At 50.6% G+C, this 22,287-nt stretch overlaps 1 protein-coding gene across 1 annotated transcript in view; it reads right to left on the bottom strand.

The window, feature by feature from the left end:
- Positions 1-6,072: 6,072 nt before the first annotated feature.
- LOC147118171 (capping protein, Arp2/3 and myosin-I linker protein 3-like) overlaps positions 6,073-22,287 on the bottom strand; it is an 87,709-nt gene continuing 71,494 nt past the window's right edge. The window contains exons 13-17 of the mRNA XM_085983668.1: positions 11,649-11,730; positions 10,742-10,838; positions 10,157-10,211; positions 6,258-6,430; positions 6,073-6,145 (exon numbers count right to left, since the gene is read on the bottom strand). Coding sequence (XP_085839794.1) covers positions 6,073-6,145; positions 6,258-6,430; positions 10,157-10,211; positions 10,742-10,838; positions 11,649-11,730 — 480 coding nt within the window. The remainder of the gene's footprint in view (positions 6,146-6,257; positions 6,431-10,156; positions 10,212-10,741; positions 10,839-11,648; positions 11,731-22,287) is intronic.

The raw sequence follows: 22,287 nt of genomic DNA, 5'->3' as shown, positions 1-22,287 counted from the left end.
GAAGGCAGGGACAGTGTACTGAATTTGGATGATCAGCCATGATCGCATTGAATGGCGGAGCAGGCTCGAGGGGCCGAATGGCCGACTCCTGCTCCTATCTTCTGTGTTTCTATGTTTCTATGATAAGGAAGCCAAAACTGACCTCACACCCGGTGTGTTGCTCAGCGCCGCCCACACACACAGAGCAGGAAGGCCGAGACTCCAGCCTCAGCCTCCCCTGAGTTGCCGATCCCCAGCCAGAGACGGGCAGTAGTGGGATGGCGGGGGTTCTGGTGCGGCGGGGGCGGGGGGTGTTTGAATTAGGGAGGGGGTAATGAGTTCCTACTCTGGGGGAACAACCGAGGGCCCCGCCGATGCGGCTGAGCGACTGGGTGAGGCGTCACCTTGTCTCTCTCCGACTGTGGCCTTCAGGGAGGGGATCGAAAGTTCAAATGATGGGTGGGTGGCGGGGGACGTCCTTCGAACACTCTACAGAGTTTGGGGGGTGTGCATGGCCCCCGCAAACCCCACCCGCCTCAGGCTCTCCTCATTACCAAGAGACCAGCAGGGCAACGGCCTCAGCGTCACCTTCAGCCGCGGCCAATCGCCGGCTGGCCGCCCAGCCCGGTTCATCACACGCTCCCCCCACCCCCCCGCACCCCTGCTACCCCCCCACGGTCGAAGAGATCCTCACCTTTTGGAGGGCCTCCTCGGTCTTCTCTGGATTGTTGCGGTAGGCCTGCGTCAGGTCACTGAGCGGGAGTGGCATTGCCCTCAGAGAGTAGTTACTGGGAAAACAGAAGAGGTCAGAGGGAGACAGAGAGAGAGAGACAGAGAGAGACAGAGAGAGAGAGAGAGACAGAGAGAGTGACAGAGAGAGAGAGAGAGAGTGAGAGAGACAGAGAGAGAGAGAGAGAGAGACAGAGAGAGAGAGAGAGACAGAGAGAGAGACAGAGACAGAGAGAGAGACAGAGAGTGACAGAGACAGAGAGAGACAGAGAGAGAGACAGAGACAGAGAGAGAGACAGAGAGAGAGAGACAGAGAGAGAGGGACAGAAACAGAGGGAGAGACAGAGAGAGAGAGACACAGAGAGAGACAGAGACAGAGATAGAGAGTGAGAGAGAGAGAGAGACAGAGAGAGAGAGAGACAGAGAGAGAGACAGAGAGTGACAGAGACAGAGAGAGAGAGACAGAGAGAGAGACAGAGAGCGAGAGACAGAGAGAGAGGGACAGAAACAGAGGGAGAGAGGGAGAGAGAGACAGAGAGAGAGACAGAGACAGACAGAGAGAGAGTGAGAGAGAGAGACAGAGACAGAGAGAGGGAGAGAGACAGAGAGAGAGAGAGAGAGACAGAGAGAGAGAGACAGAGAGAGAGAGAGAGAGAGACAGAGAGAGAGAGACAGAGAGAGAGAGAGACAGAGGGAGAGAGAGAGAGAGAGAGAGAGACAGAGAGAGAGAGAGAGAGAGAGAGAGAGACAGAGAGAGAAAGGGACAGAAACAGAGGGAGAGACAGAAAGATTTACATTTCTATAGCACCTTTCACGACCACCCGACGTTGCAAAGCGCTTCACAGCCAATGAAGTACTATTTGAAATGTATTCACTGTTGTAATGTGGGAAACACGGCAGCCAATGTGCGCACAGCAAGCTCCCACAAACAGCAATGTGAAAATGACCAGATCATCTGTTTTTGTTATGTTGGTTGTGGGATAAATATTGGCCCCAGGACACCGGGGAGAACCCCCCTGCTCTTCTTCGAAATAGTGGGCATGGGATCTTTTACATCCACCTGAGAGAGCAGACAGGGCCTCGGTTTAACGTCTCATCCGAAAGACAGTGCGGCGCTCCCTCAGTACTGCCCCTCCGACAGTGCGGCGCTCCCTCAGTACCGCCCCTCCGACAGTGCGGCGCTCCCTCAGTACTGCCCCTCGGACAGTGCGGCACTCCCTCAGTACTGACCCTCCGACAGTGCGGCGCTCCCTCAGTACCGCCCCTCCGACAGTGCGGCGCTCCCTCAGTACCGCCCCTCCGACAGTGCGGCGCTCCCTCAGTACTGCCCCTCCGACAGTGCGGCACTCCCTCAGTACTGCCCCTCCGACAGTGCGGCACTCTCTCAATACTGCCCCTCCGACAGTGCGGCGCTCCCTCAGTACTGCCCCTCCGACAGTGCGGCGCTCCCTCAGTACTGCCCCTCCGACAGTGCGGCGCTCCCTCAGTACTGCCCCTCCGACAGTGCGGCGCTCCCTCAGTACTGCCCTTCCAACAGTGCGGCGCTCTCTCAATACTGCCCCTCCGACAGTGCGGCGCTCCCTCAGTACTGCCCCTCCGACAGTGCGGCGCTCCCTCAGTACTGCCCCTCCGACAGTGCGGCGCGCCCTCAGTACTGCCCCTCCGACAGTGCAGCGCTCCCTCAGTACTGCCCCTCCGACAGTGCAGCGCTACCTCAGTACTGCTCCTCCGACAGTGCGGCGCTACCTCAGTACTGCCCTTCCAACAGTGCGGCGCTCTCTCAATACTGCCCCTCCGACAGTGCGGCGCTCCCTCAGTACTGCCCCTCCGACAGTGCGGCGCTCCCTCAGTACTGCCCTTCCAACAGTGCGGCGCTCTCTCAATACTGCCCCTCCGACAGTGCGGCGCTCCCTCAGTACTGCCCCTCCGACAGTGCGGCGCTCCCTCAGTACTGCCCCTCCGACAGTGCGGCGCGCCCTCAGTACTGCCCCTCCGACAGTGCAGCGCTCCCTCAGTACTGCCCCTCCGACAGTGCAGCGCTACCTCAGTACTGCTCCTCCGACAGTGCGGCGCTACCTCAGTACTGCCCCTCCAACAGTGCGGCGCTCCCTCAGTACTGCCCCTCCGACAGTGCAGCGCTCCCTCAGTACTGCCCCTCCGACAGTGCAGCGCTCCCTCAGTACTGCCCCTCCGACAGTGCGGCGCTCTCTCAGTACTGCCCCTCCGACAGTGCGGCGCTCCCTCAGCACTGCCCCTCCGACAGTGCGGCACTCCCTCAGTACTGCCCCTCCGACAGTGTGGCGCTCCCCCAGTACTGCCCCACTGACAGTGCGGCGCTCCCTCAGTACTGCCCCTCCAACAGTGCGGCGCGCCCTCAGTACTGCCCCTCCGACAGTGCAGCGCTCCCTCAGTACTGCCCCTCCGACAGTGCAGCGCTACCTCAGTACTGCTCCTCCGACAGTGCGGCGCTACCTCAGTACTGCCCTTCCAACAGTGCGGCGCTCTCTCAATACTGCCCCTCCGACAGTGCGGCGCTCCCTCAGTACTGCCCCTCCGACAGTGCGGCGCTCCCTCAGTACTGCCCTTCCAACAGTGCGGCGCTCTCTCAATACTGCCCCTCCGACAGTGCGGCGCTCCCTCAGTACTGCCCCTCCGACAGTGCGGCGCTCCCTCAGTACTGCCCCTCCGACAGTGCGGCGCGCCCTCAGTACTGCCCCTCCGACAGTGCAGCGCTCCCTCAGTACTGCCCCTCCGACAGTGCAGCGCTACCTCAGTACTGCTCCTCCGACAGTGCGGCGCTACCTCAGTACTGCCCCTCCAACAGTGCGGCGCTCCCTCAGTACTGCCCCTCCGACAGTGCAGCGCTCCCTCAGTACTGCCCCTCCGACAGTGCAGCGCTCCCTCAGTACTGCCCCTCCGACAGTGCGGCGCTCTCTCAGTACTGCCCCTCCGACAGTGCGGCGCTCCCTCAGCACTGCCCCTCCGACAGTGCGGCACTCCCTCAGTACTGCCCCTCCGACAGTGTGGCGCTCCCCCAGTACTGCCCCACTGACAGTGCGGCGCTCCCTCAGTACTGCCCCTCCAACAGTGCGGCGCTCCCTCAGTACTGCCCCTCCGACAGTGCGGCGCTCCCTCAGTACTGACCTTCCGACAGTGCGGCGCTCCCTCAGTACTGCCCCTCCGACAGTGCGGCGCTCCCTCAGTACTGCCCCTCCGACAGTGCAGCGCTCCCTCAGTACTGCCCCTCTGACAGTGCAGCGCTCCCTCAGTACTGACCCTCCGATAGTGCAGCGCTCCCTCAGTACCGCCCCTCCGACAGTGCAGCGCTCCCTCAGTACTGACCCTGCGACAGTGCGGCACTCCCTCAGTACTGCCCCTCCGACAGTGCGGCGCTCCCTCAGTACTGCCCCTCTGACAGTGCGGCGCTCCCTCAGTACTGACCCTCCGACAGTGTCGCGCTCCTTCAGTACTGACCCTCCGACAGTGCGGCGCTCCCTCAGTACTGCCCCTGCGACAGTGCAGCGCTACCTCAGTACTGCTCCTCCGACAGTGCGGCGCTACCTCAGTACTGCCCCTCCAACAGTGCGGCGCTCCCTCAGTACTGCCCCTCCGACAGTGCGGCGCTCCCTCAATACTGCCCCTCCGACAGTGCAGCGCTCCCTCAGCACTGCCCCTCCGACAGTGCAGCGCTCCCTCAGTACTGCCCTTCCGACAGCACGGCACTCCCTCAGTACTGCCCTTCCGACAGCACGGCGCTCCCTCAGTACTGCCCTTCCGACAGCACGGCGCTCCCTCAGTACTGCCCCTCCGACAGTGCAGCACTCCCTCAGTAGTGCCCCTCCGACAGTGCGGCGCTCTCTCAGTACTGCCCCTCCGACGGTGCGGCGCTCCCTCAGTACTGCCCCTCTGACAGTGCGGCGCTCTCTCAGTACTGCCCCTCTGACAGTGCAACGCTCCCTCAGTACTGCCGCTCCGACAGTGCAGCGCTCCCTCAGTACTGCCCCTCCGACAGTGCGGCGCTCCCTCAGTACTGCCCCTCCGACAGTGCAGCGCTCCCTCAGTACTGCCCCTCCGACAGTGCGGCGCTCTCTCAGTACTGCCCCTCCGACAGTGCAGCACTCCCTCAGTAGTGCCCCTCCGACAGTGCAGCACTCCCTCAGTACTGACCCTCCGACAGTGCGGCGCTCTCTCAGTACTGCCCCTCCGACAGTGCGGCGCTCCCTCAGTACTGCCCCTCCGACAGTGCGGCGCTCTCTCAGTACTGCCCCTCTGACAGTGCAACGCTCCCTCAGTACTGCCGCTCCGACAGTGCAGCGCTCCCTCAGTACTGCCCCTCCGACAGTGCGGCGCTCCCTCAGTACTGCCCCTCTGACAGTGCAGCGCTCCCTCAGTACTGCCCCTCCGACAGTGCGGCGCTCTCTCAGTACTGCCCCTCCGACAGTGCAGCGATCCCTCAGTACTGCCCCTCCGACAGTGCGGCGCTCCCTCAGTACTGCCCCTCCGACAGTGCAGCACTCCCTCAGTACTACACTGGAGTGTCAGCCTAGCTTTATGTGCTCAAGTCCCTAGACTGAGACTTGAACCCACTCTCCACAGTGAGAGACAGACAGACAGACAGGGAGACACTCCCCGACCGACACTCCCCGACCGACACTCCTTGATCGACACTCACCGATCAATACTCAATCAATACCCGATCAATACTCAACCAATACCCGATCGATAATCAATACCTGATCAATACCCAATCAATACCCAATCAATACCCAATCAATACCCAATCAATACCAAATCAATACTGAATCAACACCCGATCAATTCTCAATCAATACCCGATCAATACCTGATCAATACTCCATCAATACCCGATCAATACTCAATCAATACCCGGTCGATACCCAATCAATACTCAATCAATACCCGATCGATACACAATCAATACTGGATGAATACCCAATCAGTACTCAATCAATACCCGATCAATACTCAATCAATACCCGATCAATACTCAATCAATACCCGATCAATACTCAATCAATACCTGATGAATACCCAATCAATACACAATCAATACCCGATCAATACACAATCAATAACTGATCAATACTCAATCAATACCTGATGAATACCTAATCAGTGTTCAATCAATTCCCAATCAATACACAATCAATACACAATCAATACCTGATGAATACCCAATCAGTACTCAATCAATACCCAATCAATACTCAATCAATACCCAATCAATACCCAATCAATACCCGATCAATACTCAATCAATACCCAATCAATGCTCAATCAATACCCGATCAATACTCAATCAATAACCGGTTGATAACCGATCAATACTCCCCTCAACATCACCTACTTCTGCAACGCCCGCGCCACATCCAGGAAGCCAACGGCTGTGGTGTTGTTGCGATCCCAGCTGACAGTTCTGAGGACAAAAGCAGAGGAGGAGACCGTTGAGCGGCCATCTTATGTTCCGCGTGCCCTCCCCCTGCGGCCCCCCGCAGCCCCCGGGGCCCCCCGCGGCCCCCCCGCCGTACCTGAGAGTGGTGTTGATCTGCAGAGCTTTGGCCAGCATCTTCGCCCCGATGTCATTCATCGCGTTGCCGCTGAGGTCGACCTTGGTCAGGCAGGTGTTGCTCCCCAGCGCGTTAATGATGACACTGCATCGAGTCTTCAACTTGGAGTTGGCGATGGAGAGAGACTGGAAGGACTGCGGGGGGGGGTGAGGGGGTAAGAGGGCAGGAGGTTAAAGGGCAAAGCTTGAGTTCACAGCAAACAACCCACCCCACCCCGATCGCTGGGGTGCAGTGCTCCACAGTCGAATAGTTCCCCCCCCTCCCTCCTCCCACATTTGACTCATCAATTCTTCGTGGGTGAAGCCAGAGGGTGATTGTGGGCAGAATGTTCGTCCTAGAGAGGAAGGTTCGCAGCCGAGCCTCGATCCTGTCCCTACCCCAACCCCCACCCCCACAGCACACGGGGCGGGGGTCACTGGGTCGCGATCAGTAGGATGACTTTCTTCCCCTTCCTAGCCCAGGACATTGAGGTCCCAAAGGGAGTGAGAGGGAGAGATGGAGAGAGAAAGAGAGAGAGCGAGAGACGGAGAGAAAGAGAGAGAGAGACAGAGAGAGAGAGAGAGACGGACGGAGAGACAGAGAGAGGAGAGAGAGAGAGACAGAGACAGGGGGAGAGAGAGAGAGGAGAGAGAGACGGAGAGAAAGAGAGAGAGAGAGAGACAGAGAGAGAGAGAGAGAGGCGGAAAGAGAGACAGAGAGAGGGGGAGAGAGAGACAGAGAGAGAGAGAGAGGTGTAATTACATCAGCAAATAGAGATGGTATTTGCCTGTTCGATTATGATGTCTTAACAGCATGTTTGCATGTATTGATTGCTTGTGCCTGACCAGCAGAGGGCATGTGACAGAGACAAGCAAGGCAGTTCAGTTTAGTTTCAGTTTCGTTCTAGATGCATCACTAGCATGATGTCTCCTGTAAATGCTGTATAAAGAGTTGAACAGACTTTAGATTAAAAGACATTCTCTTTCATAAATGTCTCGTCATTGAACCCACAAAGAAATCAATACATGGTGTCAGAAGTGATTGAAAGAGATGAAGAGAAAAAATCTGAAGTTAAATCAGCTCTCCACAAATTAGCAAGCCAAAAGAGAACATCGTTGCTTACCATTGGAGAATAGCTAACGAAGTGAAAAATGGAAGGTTTACACCCACCGGCGACGCTTCAGTTGACAGGTAATGTGGCTGAAAATTGGAGGAGACTCAAACAACGTTTAGGGTTGTATTTAGCGGCAATCGGAGCTGACGAGAAAAGTAATAAAAAGAAATCGTCACTGTTCTTACATGTCGTGGGTGATGAAGCGCTGGAGGTGTACAATAACTTCACATTCGCTGCTGATGGAGACAAAATGAAACTAGATAAAATAATGGAACAGTTTGAGGCCTACTGCATACCTAAACATAATGTGACGTTTGAGAGGCACATATTTTTCACATGTGTACAGAAAACGGGAGAGACTATTGATCAGTATGTGACTGAACTGAGAAACAGAAGCAAATCATGTGAATTTGGGGGACTGACAGACTCGCTGATAAAAGACAGACTGGTGTGTGGTATTCCAGATAATGGTCTAAGGGAAAGACTGCTAAGAGAGCAAGATCTAGACCTGGGAAAAGCCATAGCACTGTGTAGGGCTACAGAGACTGTGAAGTCGCAGGCAAAGGAGCTGTTCAGTGACAGTAGCTGCAACGTGGATGCAGTGAGAATGAACGGACACAAACCGTTTAACAAAAAGAGCACCAATGTGAAAAAAGAGGCGTGGCCAGCGAACAAAAATGAAAGGGGCAACCGAAAGTCATGTAGTCGATGCGGTACACAGCATCCACCAAAAAAGTGTCCAGCATATGGTAAAAATGTAATAGTTGCAACAAGAACAACCATTATGCCCGTTGCTGTAAGAACCAAGTGCAACAAAGCAAGGTCCATACAGTAGATGAGAGCGAGATAGAGGAGTTCAATGTAGATGTTGTGTCTGAAAACAAAGAAGAAAAAAGAGACTGGATGTTGACACTAAAAGTGAATGGCATACACATTCCATTTAAATTGGATACTGGAGCACAAGTTAATGTGATATCAGAGACCGATTTTAAGAAAATTGGACCCAGACCAAAGATACATGGAATCAAAGTGAAAGTGACAGGATACTCAGGTACTGATATACCAGTGAAAGGAAGATGCATTGTCAAAGTGACACACAAGGACAGAGAGCACACGCTAGCATTAATCGTGGTGCCAAAGGATGTGCAAGCCATACTAGGTTTAAAAGCCTGTGAGAGACTGAACCTGGTAAAGAGAGTCCTCGTTGTGGAAAGCGAAGGAGAGACAGTCTATGATGAACTGAATGTTGCGTACACACCGGGTAAGCTGATGTATACAGCAGACACATTGTCCAGAGCTGTTGACCCAGGAGAGCCCGCAAACACAGTGAAAAGACTGATGTACAAGGCAAAAGACAGTGGAACTGACTTCTACCAAAGCATGCTTGTATACCGCACAACGCCGCTCGAGTGTGGTAAGTCACCAGCCCAACTCCTGATGGGACGTCGGCTAAGGTCAAACCTACCCATCCCGGAGAACCTCCTGAAAACAAAAGAGGGGGAGAAAGTGAGGAAGTTCAAAGAGCAACAGAAAGAAAAGCAAAAGTACTACTATGACAGAGGAACACAAAACCTACCTGAACTCCACACTGGTGACCAAGTAAGGTTGAAAGACAAAACAAACATATGGACTCAGAAGGGAACGGTCCTGAGTGAAGTTCAACCAAGATCATACACCATTCAGACAGATGAGGGTGCTGTTCTGAGAAGAAATCGTCAAGATCTTCTCATGGGACCAGCCACAGCAGGTCAAGAGACTGATATTGTTGAACAACCTGATCACACAGCTGAGAACCAATCATCTGAGGCAACAACTCAGATTCAAGGACAATCAATCAGAAAATCCTCAAGACACGTGAAGCCTCCTGAGAGACTCATTGAGCAAATTTAAGGACTATTGTTATAGAAGGAAGTAATGTTATCTTATTCTTTCTTCAAGTTCTAGTGTATTGACATATTTCATGTGAACACACAAAGCAAGGTTAAAAAACCTTGATCATGATAATGATAATGTAAGTTCATTAAGTGTTACAGTTAAAATGCAGATTAATACAAAGAAAACATGTTGTTAGTTAAAAGTAAAATACTTTTGTTTTAAGAAAAGGAGATGTAATGATATCAGCAAATAGAGATGGTATTTGCCTGTTTGATTATGATGCCTTAACAGCATGTTTGCATGTATTGATTGCTTGTGCCTGACCAGCAGAGGGCATGTGACAGAGACAAGCAAGGCAGTCCAGTTTCGTTTCAGTTTCGTTCTAGATGCATCACTAGCATGATGTCTCCTGTAAATGCTGTATAAAGAGTTGAACAGACTTTAGATTAAAAGACATTCTCTTTCATAAATGTCTCGTCATTGAACCCACAAAGAAATCAATACAAGAGGGGCGAGAGACAGAGAGAGAGAGATAGAGAGAGAGAGAGACGGAGAGAAAGGAGAGAAAGAGAGAGATAGAGAGAGAGAGAGAGATGGAGAGAAAGAGAGAGAGTGAGAGAGACAGAGAGAGAGAGAGACAGTGAGAGAGAGAGAGACAGTGAGAGAGAGAGAGAGACAGAGAGAGAAAGAGACAGAGAGAGACAGAGAGAGAGAGAGACAGAGAGACAGAGAGAGAGAGAGACAGAGAGACAGAGAGAGAGAGACAGAGAGAGAGAGACAGAGAGAGAGACAGAGAGAGAGAGACAGAGAGAGAGACAGTGAGAGAGAGAGAGAGAGAGAGAGAGACAGAGAAGGAGAGAGAGAGAAAGAGGGATGAGAGGATAAATCTTACACAATCTTCATCCTGAAAGAGTTGAACCGTCGCTTGCAGAATCTCATCGAGCATCCTGGAATAGAGAGAGAGGATAATGAGAGGTGAGAGCCACAAGGAGGTATTAAGACAAGCGGCCAAAGGCTTGGTCACAGAGGTAGGGTTTAAGGAGCATCTTAAAGGAGGAGAGGTCGCGAGGCGGAGAGGTTTAGGGAGGGAATTCCAGAGCTCGGGGCCCAGGCAGCTGAAGGCACGGCCGCCAATGGTAGAGCGATGGAAAATCGGTGGCCTGAATTGGAGGAGCGCAGATATCTCGGAGGGTTGTCAGGGCTGGAGGAGGTTACAGAGATAGGGAGGGGTTTGAACAGGAGGATGGGGCAGAATTTTAAAAATCGAGGCGTTGCCGGACCGTGAGCCAATGCAGGTCTACGAGCACAGGGGGGTGATAGGTGAGCGGGACTTGGCGCGAGTTAGGACACAGGTAGCGGAGTTTCAGATAAGCGGATGGTTACGGAGGGTGCAAGGTGGGAGGTTGGTGCGGGGTGGGGGTGTGTGCAGGGGGAAGAGCGTGAGTAAGAGAGAAGACGCAAGTTGAAGGTTACTCACTTGGACTTGACGTTGAAGTTCTTGCCGATGGACAGGTGTCGGATGGATTTATTCTTGGACAGAGCTGGGAGCAGGGTCAGCATATCCGAGTCAAACCCTAGGAGATAACATAACAACATAATAGCCTAAGAATTAGGAGCAGGAGTAGGCTGTACGGGCCCTCGAGCCTGCTCCACCATTCAATGAGATCAGGGCTGATCATTGACCTCAACTCCACTTTCCCGTCCGACCTCCATATCCCTCGATTCCCCAGAGTCCAACAATCTATCGATCTCAGCCTTGAATATACTCAAAGACTCAGCATTCACAGCCCTCTGGGGCAGAGAATTCCAAAGATTCACAACCCTCTGAGTGAAGAAATTCCTCCTCATCTCAGACCCTTTATCCTGAGACTGTGACCCCCTAGTTCTAGACTCTCCAGCCAGGGGGAAACAACCTCTCAGCGTCTACCCTGTCAATCCCCCTCAGAATCTTGTATGTTTCAATGAGGTCACCTCTCATTCTTCTAAACTTCAGAGAGCATCGGCCCAATCTACTCAATCTCTCATCATAGGACAACCCTCTTATCCCAGGGATCTATCTTAGTGAACCTCCCACTAAGGCAAGTATGTCCTTCCTCAGATAAGGAGACCAAAACTGTGCCCAGTACTCCAGGTGTGGTCTCACCAAGGCCCTGTACAATTGTAGCAAGGCTTCCTTACTCTTGCAATCCCTCGAGCAATAAAGGCCAACATGCCATTTGCTTCCTGTAATGGGCATCACATGTAAACATCTCAGGCTGCAGAATGCCGAAGGAACGTCCCAGGATTATCACCTCTCCCCTCCCCAAAAAAACCCCGAATCCAAGCATTTCCTGTCACGCATCCCCCTGTCACACTCGACCCACCCCGCTCCCCCCCGCACTCACCGTTGTCCGATATATCCAGGCTGCTGATGGTCCCAACCTCCCAGATGTTCTCCTGGATTACCAGGGCACCGCTCGACCGCAACTGGAACAGGAGAGAGCGACGGGTTAGTACTGGATCGGTGATTCACAGAGGATGGAGGCCAACTTCTGCCGATGGCGACTTCGGCCAACCCTGTAAAAGATCTCGAAATTCCACCTCAACACCCATCAAGCAAGAGTAAAGGTGCCTTACTGCAATTATATAGGGCCCTGGTGAGACCCCACATATAGACATAGGGCTAGAAATTCAGTAGGCGTTGCGCCCAGTTTTCGCCCAAAGAGGGCTTTTGCGCCACTTGATGAGGTTGCGCCGATATTCAGCGCTGCGGTAATGGCGGCGTTAGCCAGTAGCGCTGCGCCGCCGCCGATGACGTCATCGGCGTGCGCAGTGCCCCGCTACCGCCCCGATACCAGCCCGATTGCCATATTGAGTAGCGGCCGACCCTTCCGTAGCGGCCGCAAACAACGTTCAGAGACCGGGGCCGTACTGCAGCCTTCGTGGGGCAAGTTAAGGTGGAGGTGTGGCCGGCCGCTTTTTCGGCGGCCACCTGCCCGCACCTCCTTCCCCGGCCTCCTCCACCCCCTCCCCGCGGCATTGCCGGCTGTTTTCCGGGAGCCCGGCACTTCTCCGTGGTGCCGGGCTCATTTGCCGGCACTAGCGAGCGGCGATCTCGCTGTTGCAGGCCCCTCCCCCTTAAGAGAGGGAGGAAGGCCTGCAGTACCGCAGCCTGCCGCTCCGCAGCGGGTGGCGCTGCGGCAACCAGCGCGCCGAAATTCAGTTTCAGCGCCCCAAGCGGGGGCGGCCACACCCTTGAACAGCGGCCGTCTTCGACTTGGGGCGCTGAAACTGAATATCCGACGGGCGCGAGTGGCTCCGCGCCCAGCGGTAACTTCTGGGCGCAAGCGAGCTGGCGGGGCCTAACTGAATTTCTGGCCCATAGAGTTTGCCAGAACTTCGGGTCCCCACGGGTGAGTACACGCTGGATACTCACGCGTAGGCCCAACGAAAGTGCCGGTTTCGTGCATGCACTGCGCATGCGCGGGAAACCGGAACTTCCGCTCCCTTAAAGGAAGGGGTTCACAGGTCGAACGCGTGCGCCGGAGAGGCAGCGCGTACGCCTGGAACTTCCGTTTATTTTGCAGGTTTCTCCGGGAGGCTAAGTCTTCAGGAGCTACGCTTCTGAAAAGCAGTCGCAAGGCCTGCTTTTAACAAGGTAAGTGGTGAATTAAGTAAAATAAAAACATTTTTTCCACAGCTTTATTATTTCTAAATACTTTAAAGGTAAGATTATTTTTAGCCCTGTTAGAAACTGTAATTAATTTTTTCAAAAATTTAAATTGTTTAAAATAGTTATTTTATGTAATTTATAGTTATTTTTAAAATGTTATTTTTTTAAATTTATTTGAAGTTTTAGTTATGTTTTGGGGCTGAATTGTATTCATAGATTTGGCAGGTCTTCCTGTCAAATCTATGAATACAGATTCCCTGCTCCGATTGGCTCTCCATGGCCCACGTGATCCCAGGGGACGTTTCGAACTAACTGCGCCCCTGGGATACACACGCACTGCGCGCCAGCAGTTGGAGCAGGCCCAGGATCGGAATCCCACGCGGGCCCACAGCTCAACGTGCCGGCGCGCTAGGTAAGTGCAGGTCGGAGGCTTGCACCCACGGGAAGCCTCCGACCCGAATTTCTGGGCCAAGAAGTAACAGCAGGAGTAGGCCATACAGCCCCTCGGGCCTGCTCCGCCATTCAATAAGATCATGGCTGATCATCAACCTCAACTCCACTCGCCCGCCCGATCCCCATATCCCTCGATTCCCCTAGAGTCCAAAAATCTATCGATCTCGGCCTTGAATATACTCAAAGACTCAGCATTCACAGCCCTCTGGGGCAGAGAATTCCAAAGATTCACAACCCTCTGAGTGAAGAAATTCCTCCTCATCTCAGTCTTAAATGGCCGACCCCTTATCCTGAGGCTATGCCCCCTAGTTCTAGACACTCCAGCCAGGGGGAAACAACCTCTCGGCCTCTACCCTGTCAATCCCCCTCAGAATCTTATATGTTTCAATGAGCACGGTGGCATAGTGGTTAGCACTGTTGCCTCACAGCGCCAGGGACCCGGGTTCGAATCCGGCCTCGGGCGACTGTCTGTGTGGAGTTTGCACATTCTCCCCGTGTTTGCGTGGGTTTACTCCGGGTGCTCCGGTTTCCTCCCACAGTCCAAAGATGTGCGGGTTAGGTTGATTGGCTATGATAAATTGACCCTTAGTGTTAGGGGGATTAAATACGTGGGGTTACGGGGATAGGGTGGGATATGTGTTGGTGTAGGGGTTACGGGGAGCGGGTGGGATATGTGTCGGTGCAGGCTCGATGGGCCGAAATGGCCTCTATCTGCACTGTGTGGTTTCTGTGATTTCTGTGATTCTGAGATCACCTCTCATTCTCCTAAACTCCAGAGAGTATAGGCCTGAGGAAGGACGTTCTTGCCATGGAGGGAGTGCAGCGAAGATTCACCAGGCTGATGCCTGGGATGGCAGGAATGACGTATGAGGAGAGATTGTGTCGATTGGGCTTATACTCACTGGAGTTTAGAAGATTGAGAGGGGATCTCATCGAAACCTATAAAATTCTGTCAGGCCTGGACAGACTAGATGCAGGAAGGATGTTCCCGATGGCGGGGAGTCCAGAACCAGGGGTCACAGTCTAAGGATAAGGGGTAAGCCATTTAGGACTGAAATGTGGAGGAATTTCTTCACCCAGAGAGTGGTGAACCTGTGGAATTCTCTGCCACAGAGGGCGGTGGAGGCCAATTCATTAAATATATTCAAAAAGGAGTTGGATATATTTCTTAAGTCTAAAGGGATCAAGGGATATGGGGAGAAGGCAGGGACAGGGTACTGAACTTGGATGATCAGCCATGATCTCATTGAATGGCGGAGCAGGCTCGAGGGGCCGAATGGCCTCCTCCTGCTCCTATCTTCTATGTTTCTATGTTTCTATTCTACATAATCTCTCATCATAGGACAGCCCTCTCCTCCCAGGAATCAATCTAGTGAACCTTCGTTGCACCGCCTCCAAGGCAAGTATATCCTTCCTCAGATAAGGAGACCAGAACTGTGCCCAGTACTCCAGGTGTGGTCTCACCAAGGCCCTGTACAATTGTAGCAAGACTTCCTTACTCTTATACTCCAGCCCCCTTGCAATAAAGGCCAACATGCCATTTGCCTTCCGTATTGCGTGCTGTACCTGCATGCTAGCTTTCTGTGTTTCTTGCACAAGGACACCCAAATCTCTCTGAACACCAACATTTGAAAGTTTCTCACCATTTAAAAAATATTCTGTTTTTCTATTCTTCCTACCAAAGTGAATAACCTCACATTTCCCGACATTACACTCCATCTGCCACCTTACTGCCCACTCACTTAGTCTATCTATATCCCTTTGCAGAGTCTTTGGGGGTGATTTTCATTCAGAAGTCGGGAAGGAGGCGGGACTACAACTTTCGGGGTTGTAGTCCCGCCTCCATCGAGTTGTGGCCAATCCACGCGATTTTAACTTGATTGACCTTGTTGAGCCCACCCAGCGGGGCTCAGCAGGCCAATTAAGGGCCACCCGGCAACAGGTGACGTCACAGGCTGAAATTTCATCTGTCAAGAGGTTTTGACAGATGAAATATCAGTGTTTCACAGCTGTTTGAAGCGGTCAAACACTGACAGTCTGACTTCTAACCTGAGTCCTTCTCCACAGACTCAGTTAGAAATCTCACCGGCACAGAAAGCTGCAGGCTGTCACTTTTGACAGATCGCAACTATTCTGCTTTCTGTGCCGGTGAGATGATGGACTCCCGAAACCCAGAGGAAGGAAAGCTGTAAAGGTTGTAATGATATCAGCAAATAGTGATGTTATTTGCCTGTTTGATTATGATGCCTTATCAGCATGTTTGCATGTATTGATTATTTATGCCTGACCAGCAGAGGTCATGTGACAGAGACAAGCAGTTTGGTTTAGTTTCAGTTTCGTTCTAGATGCATCACAAGCATGGTGTCTCCTGTAATGCTGTATAAAGAGTTGAACAGACTTTAGATTAAAAGACATTCTCTTTCATAAATGTCTCGTCATTGAACCTACAAAGAAATCAATACAAAGGTAAGTACAGGTAATTTAAACTTCTTTACACACTTTAGACACACCAAACACACTTACCTTTGCACTCATGCACACATCACTCACCTGAACACCGACATCTCGACTCCTCCAAGTCCTTCAACCCGACGGCCCGACTCCTCTAACTTGGCGTGGTTTGTAGCCGTCGGGAATCCCACAGTTCAAGTTTAAAAATAGGGATTAGGCTAAAAACTGCCTGTTAACTACCTGTTAACAGGCAGTTAATTGGCACTAATCCCTTCCCGCCTCGGGTAGGCGGGTCCCAGTGCGGGGCGGGTACCCGCTTCCTTTGAAACTGGCATGGAGGCAGATTGGGGGGCGGGATGGTGTCGGGACCCCCGATTTTGGGATTTTAACCCCCCGCACGCCTCCAATCCCGACTCCATGGGTCAATGAAAATCGACCCCTTTGTGTTCTCCTCACAGCTTATTTTCCCACCTAGCTTTGTATCATCAGGAAACTTACATAAGAACATAAGAAATAGGAGCAGGAGTCGGCCAATCGGCCCCTCGAGCCTGCTCCGCCATTCAATAAGATCATGGCTGATCTGATCCTAACCTCAAATCTTCTATCACTCTCCATCCACCCGAACCCATGTGATCTCCCGGGAGAGGCGAAAAACCAGATAAAAAACCCAATGGCCAATTTGGGAGAAAAAATCTGGGAAATTCCTCTCCGACCCATCTAGGCGATCGAAACTCTTCCAGGAGATCACTCTGTCCCTATATTTTCTACAGTACTTACCTTCTGTAAAGGCGATCTCCACCCCAGCCAGGAACAGGAATAAAACCATCTCCTGAAATCTAACACAGAATTAGAACACAAGAAGTAGGAACAGAACCAGGCTACACGGCCCCTGGGCCCGCTCCGCTACCCACAGGGCCATGACCATTCCGAACCTAGACTCATGTCCAATTTCCTGCCCGCTCCCCGTAACCCTTAATTCCCTTTACTTCTAGGAAACTATCTATTTCTGTTTTAAATTTATTACACGTGGTCTTTTCATCTAGGTCATTAATATAGATTGTAAATAGCTGAGGCCCCAACACTGATCCTTGCGGCACCCCACTAGTTACAGCCTGCCAACTTGAAAAAGATCCGTTTATCCCTACTCTCTGTTTTCTGCCCATTAACCAATCCTCTATCCATGCTACTATATTACCTTCCTACCCCATGAGCCCGAATCTTGTGTAATAACCTTTTATGTGGCACCTTATCAAATGCCTTTTGGAAATCCAAAATATACTATACTATAAGTGTAATGATATCAGCAAATAGTGATGATATTTGTCTGTGTTTGATTACTTATGCCTTACAGCATATTTGTCAGTGTTTTTGATTACTTGTGCCTGACCAGCAGAGGTCATGTGAGAGACAAGCAGTCCAGAGGAGTTTTACTTTCAGTTTCATTCTAGATGCATCACCGCATAGTGTGTTCTGTAAAAAGCTGTAGAAAGTCTTGAACAAGACTTTAGATTAAACAACATTCTCTTTCAGAAATGAGTCTTTATTGAACCCAAAAAGAAATCAAAACATGATGTCAGAAGTGGCGGAAAGAGAAAAAATCTGAAGTTAGCAACTTGATGGGACAGTGAAAGCAGTTGTGGCAAGTAAGCGAAATCAGCTCTCCACATATTAGCAAGCCAAAAGAGAACATCGTTGCTTACCATTAGAGAATAGCTAACGAAGTGAAAAATGGAAGGTTTACACCCACCGGCGACGCTTCAATTAACAGGTAATGTGGCTGAAAATTGGAGAAGGATCAAACAACGTTTAGAGTTGTATTTAGCGGCAATCGGAGCTGACAAGAAAAGTAATAAACAGAAATCGTCACTGTTCTTGCATGTCGTGGGTGATGAAGCGCTGGAGGTGTATAATAACTTCACATTCGCTGTTGATGGAGACAAAATGAAGCTAGATAAAATAATGGAACAGTTTGAGGCCTACTGCATACCTAAACGCAACGTGACCTTTGAGAGGCACAAATTTTTCACATGTGTACAGAAAATCGGCAAGACTATTGATCAGTATGTGACTGAACTGAGAAACCGGAGCAAATCGTGTGAATTTGGGGGACTCACAGACTCGCTGATAAAAGACAGACTGGTGTGTGGTATTCGAGATAATGGTCTAAGGGAAAGACTGCTAAGAGAGCAAGGTCTAGACCTGGGAAAAGCCATAGCACTGTGTAGGGTTACAGAGACTGTGAAGTTGCAGGCAAAGGAGCTGTTCAGTGACAGTAGCTGCAACGTGGATGCAGTGAGAAAGAACGGATACAAACCGTTTAACAAAGAGAGCGCCAATGTGAAAAAAGAGACGTGGCCAGCAAACGAAAATGAAAGAGACAATCGGAAGTCATGTAGTCGATGCGGTACACAGCATCCACCAAGAAAGTGTCCAGCATATGGTAAAACATGCAATAGATGCAACAAAAACAACCATTATGCCCGTTGCTGTAAGAACCAAGCGCAACAAAGCAAGGTCCATACAGTAGATGAAAGCGAGATAGAGGAATTCAATGTAGATGTTGTGTCTGAAAACAAAAAAGAAAGAGACTGGATGTTGACACTAAAAGTGAATGACATACACATTCCATTTAAATTGGATACTGGAGCACAAGTTAATGTGATATCAGAGACCGATTTTAAGAGAATTAGACCCAGACCAAAGTTACATGGAATACAAGTGAAAGTGACCGGATACTCAGGTACTGGTATACCAGTGAAAGGAAAACGCATTGTCAAAGTAACACACAAGGACAGAGAGCACACGCTAGCATTAATCGTGGTGCCAAAGGATGTGCAAGCCATACTAGGGTTAAAAGCCTGTGAGAGACTGAACCTGGTAAAGCGAGTCCTCATTGTGGAAAGCGAAGGAGAGACAGTCTATGATGAACTCATGAAAGAGTACAAAGACCTATTTAAGGGTCTAGGCTGCATTCCAGGAGAACACACGATCAAAGTAGATAAAAGTATGACATCGGTCATATATCCATGCAGAAAAGTTCCGTTTGCTCTTCAAAAGCAACTGAAGGCAGAGTTGGACAGGATGGAAAGCCTGAACGTGATTCAGAAGATAGATGAGCCAACTGAGTGGGTGAGTTCCCTCGTCGTAGTGGACAAAAAGAATGGAAAGCTCAGAATTTGCCTGGATCCAAGAGATCTAAACAGAGCAATAAAGAGAGAGCACTTCAAGCTTCCTACACGTGAGGAAATCATGGCACAGTTTGCAAATGCAAAATATTTCAGCAAGTTAGATGCGTCCTCAGGATTTTGGCAGATGAAGCTGGATGAAGCAAGTTCAAGACTGTGCACGTTCAACACTCCATTTGGCAGATACAGATTCCTAAGGTTACCATTTGGCATTGCCTCAGCTCCTGAAGTGTATCACAAGACTATCCATATGATCTATGAGCACCTGGAGGGAGTTGATACATCAATGGATGACATCATAGTATGGGGAACCACGAGAACTGAGCATGACGAGAGACTGAAAAAAGTGCTGGAAGCAACAAGGAAAACAAACCTGAAGCTGAATAGAGAGAAATGCCAGCTCGGGGTGACAGAACTGACATTCGTGGGAGATATCCTTAGCAGTGAGGGCATCAGACCAGATCCCAGAAAGGTGTCCGCCATTGAGAATATGCCAAGGCCACAATGCAAAAAGGACGTGCAGAGGTTTAATGGAATGATCAACTACATGGGTAAATTCATATCCAACCTCTCAGAAAAAATAGCGCCACTGAGAAGACTAACTGAAAAGAACATACAACAGAAAGAAAAGCAAAAGTACTACTATGACAGAGGAACACAAAACCTACCTGAACTCCACACTGGCGACCAAGTAAGGTTGAAAGACAAAACAAACACATGGACTCAGAAGGGAACTGTCCTGAGTGAAGTTCAACCAAGATCATACACCATTCAGACAGATGAGGGTGCTGTTCTGAGAAGAAATCGTCGAGATCTTCTCATGGGACCAGCCACAGCAGGTCAAGAGACTGATACTGGTGAACAACCTGATCACACAGCTGAGAACCAATCATCTGAGGCAACAACTCAGATTCAAGGACAATCAATCAGAAAATCCTCAAGACACGTGAAGCCTCCTGAGAGACTCATTGAGCAAATTTAAGGACTATTGTTAAAGAAGGAAGTAATGTTATCTTATTCTTTCTTCAAGTTCTAGTGTATTGACATATTTCATGTGAACACACAAAGCAAGGGTAAAAAACCTTGATCATGATAATGATAATGTAAGTTCATTAAATGTTGTTAGTTAAAAGTAAAATACTTTTGTTTTAAGAAAGGGAGATGTAATGATATCAGCAAATAGTGATGATATTTGTCTGTGTTTGATTACTTATGCCTTACAGCATATTTGTCTGTGTTTTTGATTACTTGTGCCTGACCAGCAGAGGTCATGTGAGAGACAAGCAGTCCAGAGGAGTTTTACTTTCAGTTTCATTCTAGATGCATCACAGCATAGTGTGTTCTGTAAAAAGCTGTAGAAAGTCTTGAACAAGACTTTAGATTAAACAACATTCTCTTTCAGAAATGAGTCTTTATTGAACCCAAAAAGAAATCAAAACAATAAGAATCAAACCTCCCTCGCAAACCGTGGACAACTATCGACCACCTCGGCTATGAAGAGAGACTGGACAGGCTGGGGTTGTTTTCCTTAGAGCAGAGAAGGCTGAGGGGGGACCTGATTGAGGTGTACAAAATTATGAGGGGCATAGATAGGGTAGATAGAAAGGAACTTTCCCCCTTAGTAGAGGGGTCAATAACCAGGGGGCATAATTTCAAGGTAAGGGGCAGGAGGTTTAGAGGGGATTTGAGGAAAAAATTTTCACCCAGAGGGTGGTTGGAATCTGGAACTCACTGCCTGAAAGGGTGGTAGAGGCAGGAACCCTCACAACATTCAAGAAGCATTTGGATGAGCACTTGAAACGCCATAGCATACAAGGCTACGGACCAAGTGCTGGAAAATGGGATTAGAATAGACAGGGCTTGATGGCCGGCGCGGACACGATGGGCCAAAGGGCCTCTTTCTGTGCTGTATAACTCTATGACTCTAGGGGCTGGATTTTGTCACTGGGGCGGGCTGGGGTCGTGTCATCTGCTTTTCGTGTTAGCCACCCGATTCTAAATTCGATGTGGGAGAATTATGCAATTTTAACTTAAGTGGGCAATTGAGTTCCAGCGTGTGGTAACCCATGGCCCAATTAGTTTTTCCAATCTGAACGTCACCTCCGATGACGTCATCATTGCTGCTGCATTTAAGGTCTGCAACAAGCCTTGCTTCTTCTGCAGACTGCCAACCTTTTGGCCTTTCATGCTACAGGGACCTGGAGGCAGAATGGCCAGCCAGAGAGCTAGGTCTGCTCCCAGGTTTGATGACGTTGCCCTGCAGGCTTTAGTGGAGGGAGCAAGAGCTCATAAAGAGGTGCTCTTCCCTTCTTCAGGGAGGAAGAAGCCTCCCCAGCAGACCCAAGGCTGTGTGGATCATAAGAACATAAGAAATAGGAGCAGGAGTAGGCCAATCGGCCCCTCGAGCCTGCTCCGCCATTCAATAAGATCATGGCTGATCTGATCCTAACCGCCAATCCACTATCACAGAACCATCTCCTGAATCTAACAGAATTAGACACACGAAATAGGAGCAGGATCAGGCTACACGGCCCCTGGGCCCGCTCCGCTACCCACAGGGCCATGTCCGATCCGAACCTAGACTCATGTCCAAATTCCTGCCCGCTCCCCGTAACCCTTAATTCCTTTTACTTCTAGGAAACTGTCTATTTCTGTTTTAAATTTATGTAATGATGTAGCTTCTACAGCTTTTTGGGGCAGCATATTCCATGGACCTACCACCCTCTGAGTGGAGTAGTTCCTCCTCATCTCAGTTTTGAAAGAGCAGCCCCTTATTCTAAGACTATGCCCCCTAGTTCTAGTTTCACCCATCATCGGGAACATCCTCCCCGCATCCACCCGATCCAACCAGGTGGCTCAGGAGGTCAACTCTTTGTCGATAACCCGCAGAACCTGGCTTCAGTGCAGGAAGAGGTTTCATGACCTTCTGCGCACTGGAAAAGTGAGTATGACTTTCCCATCACCCTCAATCTGATCCCCATTGCCTCTCCTCACCAGCACTCAGCTTTAGCAATCTCTTCCTCCACATCCCACTTGACACTGACATCCATGCACCCTTACCCATTCCCCCTCTCTCGATGGTCACATTCACCTAACTATTCGACTATGCAGCCCTCACACTCCCTATCACCGTGATGCTATGAAAACAACTGACAACACACAGGGAGGGCCCTTGGTCTTGCCACCTCACTCCATCTTTGTCTCCTTCTAAGCATCTATGCTATGGATTCTCTACACTCACGCCTTCATTCTCACTCAAACTCCACTTGTGTCCCTCATTGC

The sequence above is a fragment of the Somniosus microcephalus genome, chromosome 4 (genome assembly GCF_052327205.1).
Source record: "Somniosus microcephalus isolate GS21.2 chromosome 4, FLI_Smic_1.0, whole genome shotgun sequence".
Taxonomy (NCBI): domain Eukaryota; kingdom Metazoa; phylum Chordata; class Chondrichthyes; order Squaliformes; family Somniosidae; genus Somniosus; species Somniosus microcephalus.
Note: the sequence above shows the minus strand (reverse complement) of the source record. Positions and strands in the feature narration are given on the sequence as shown.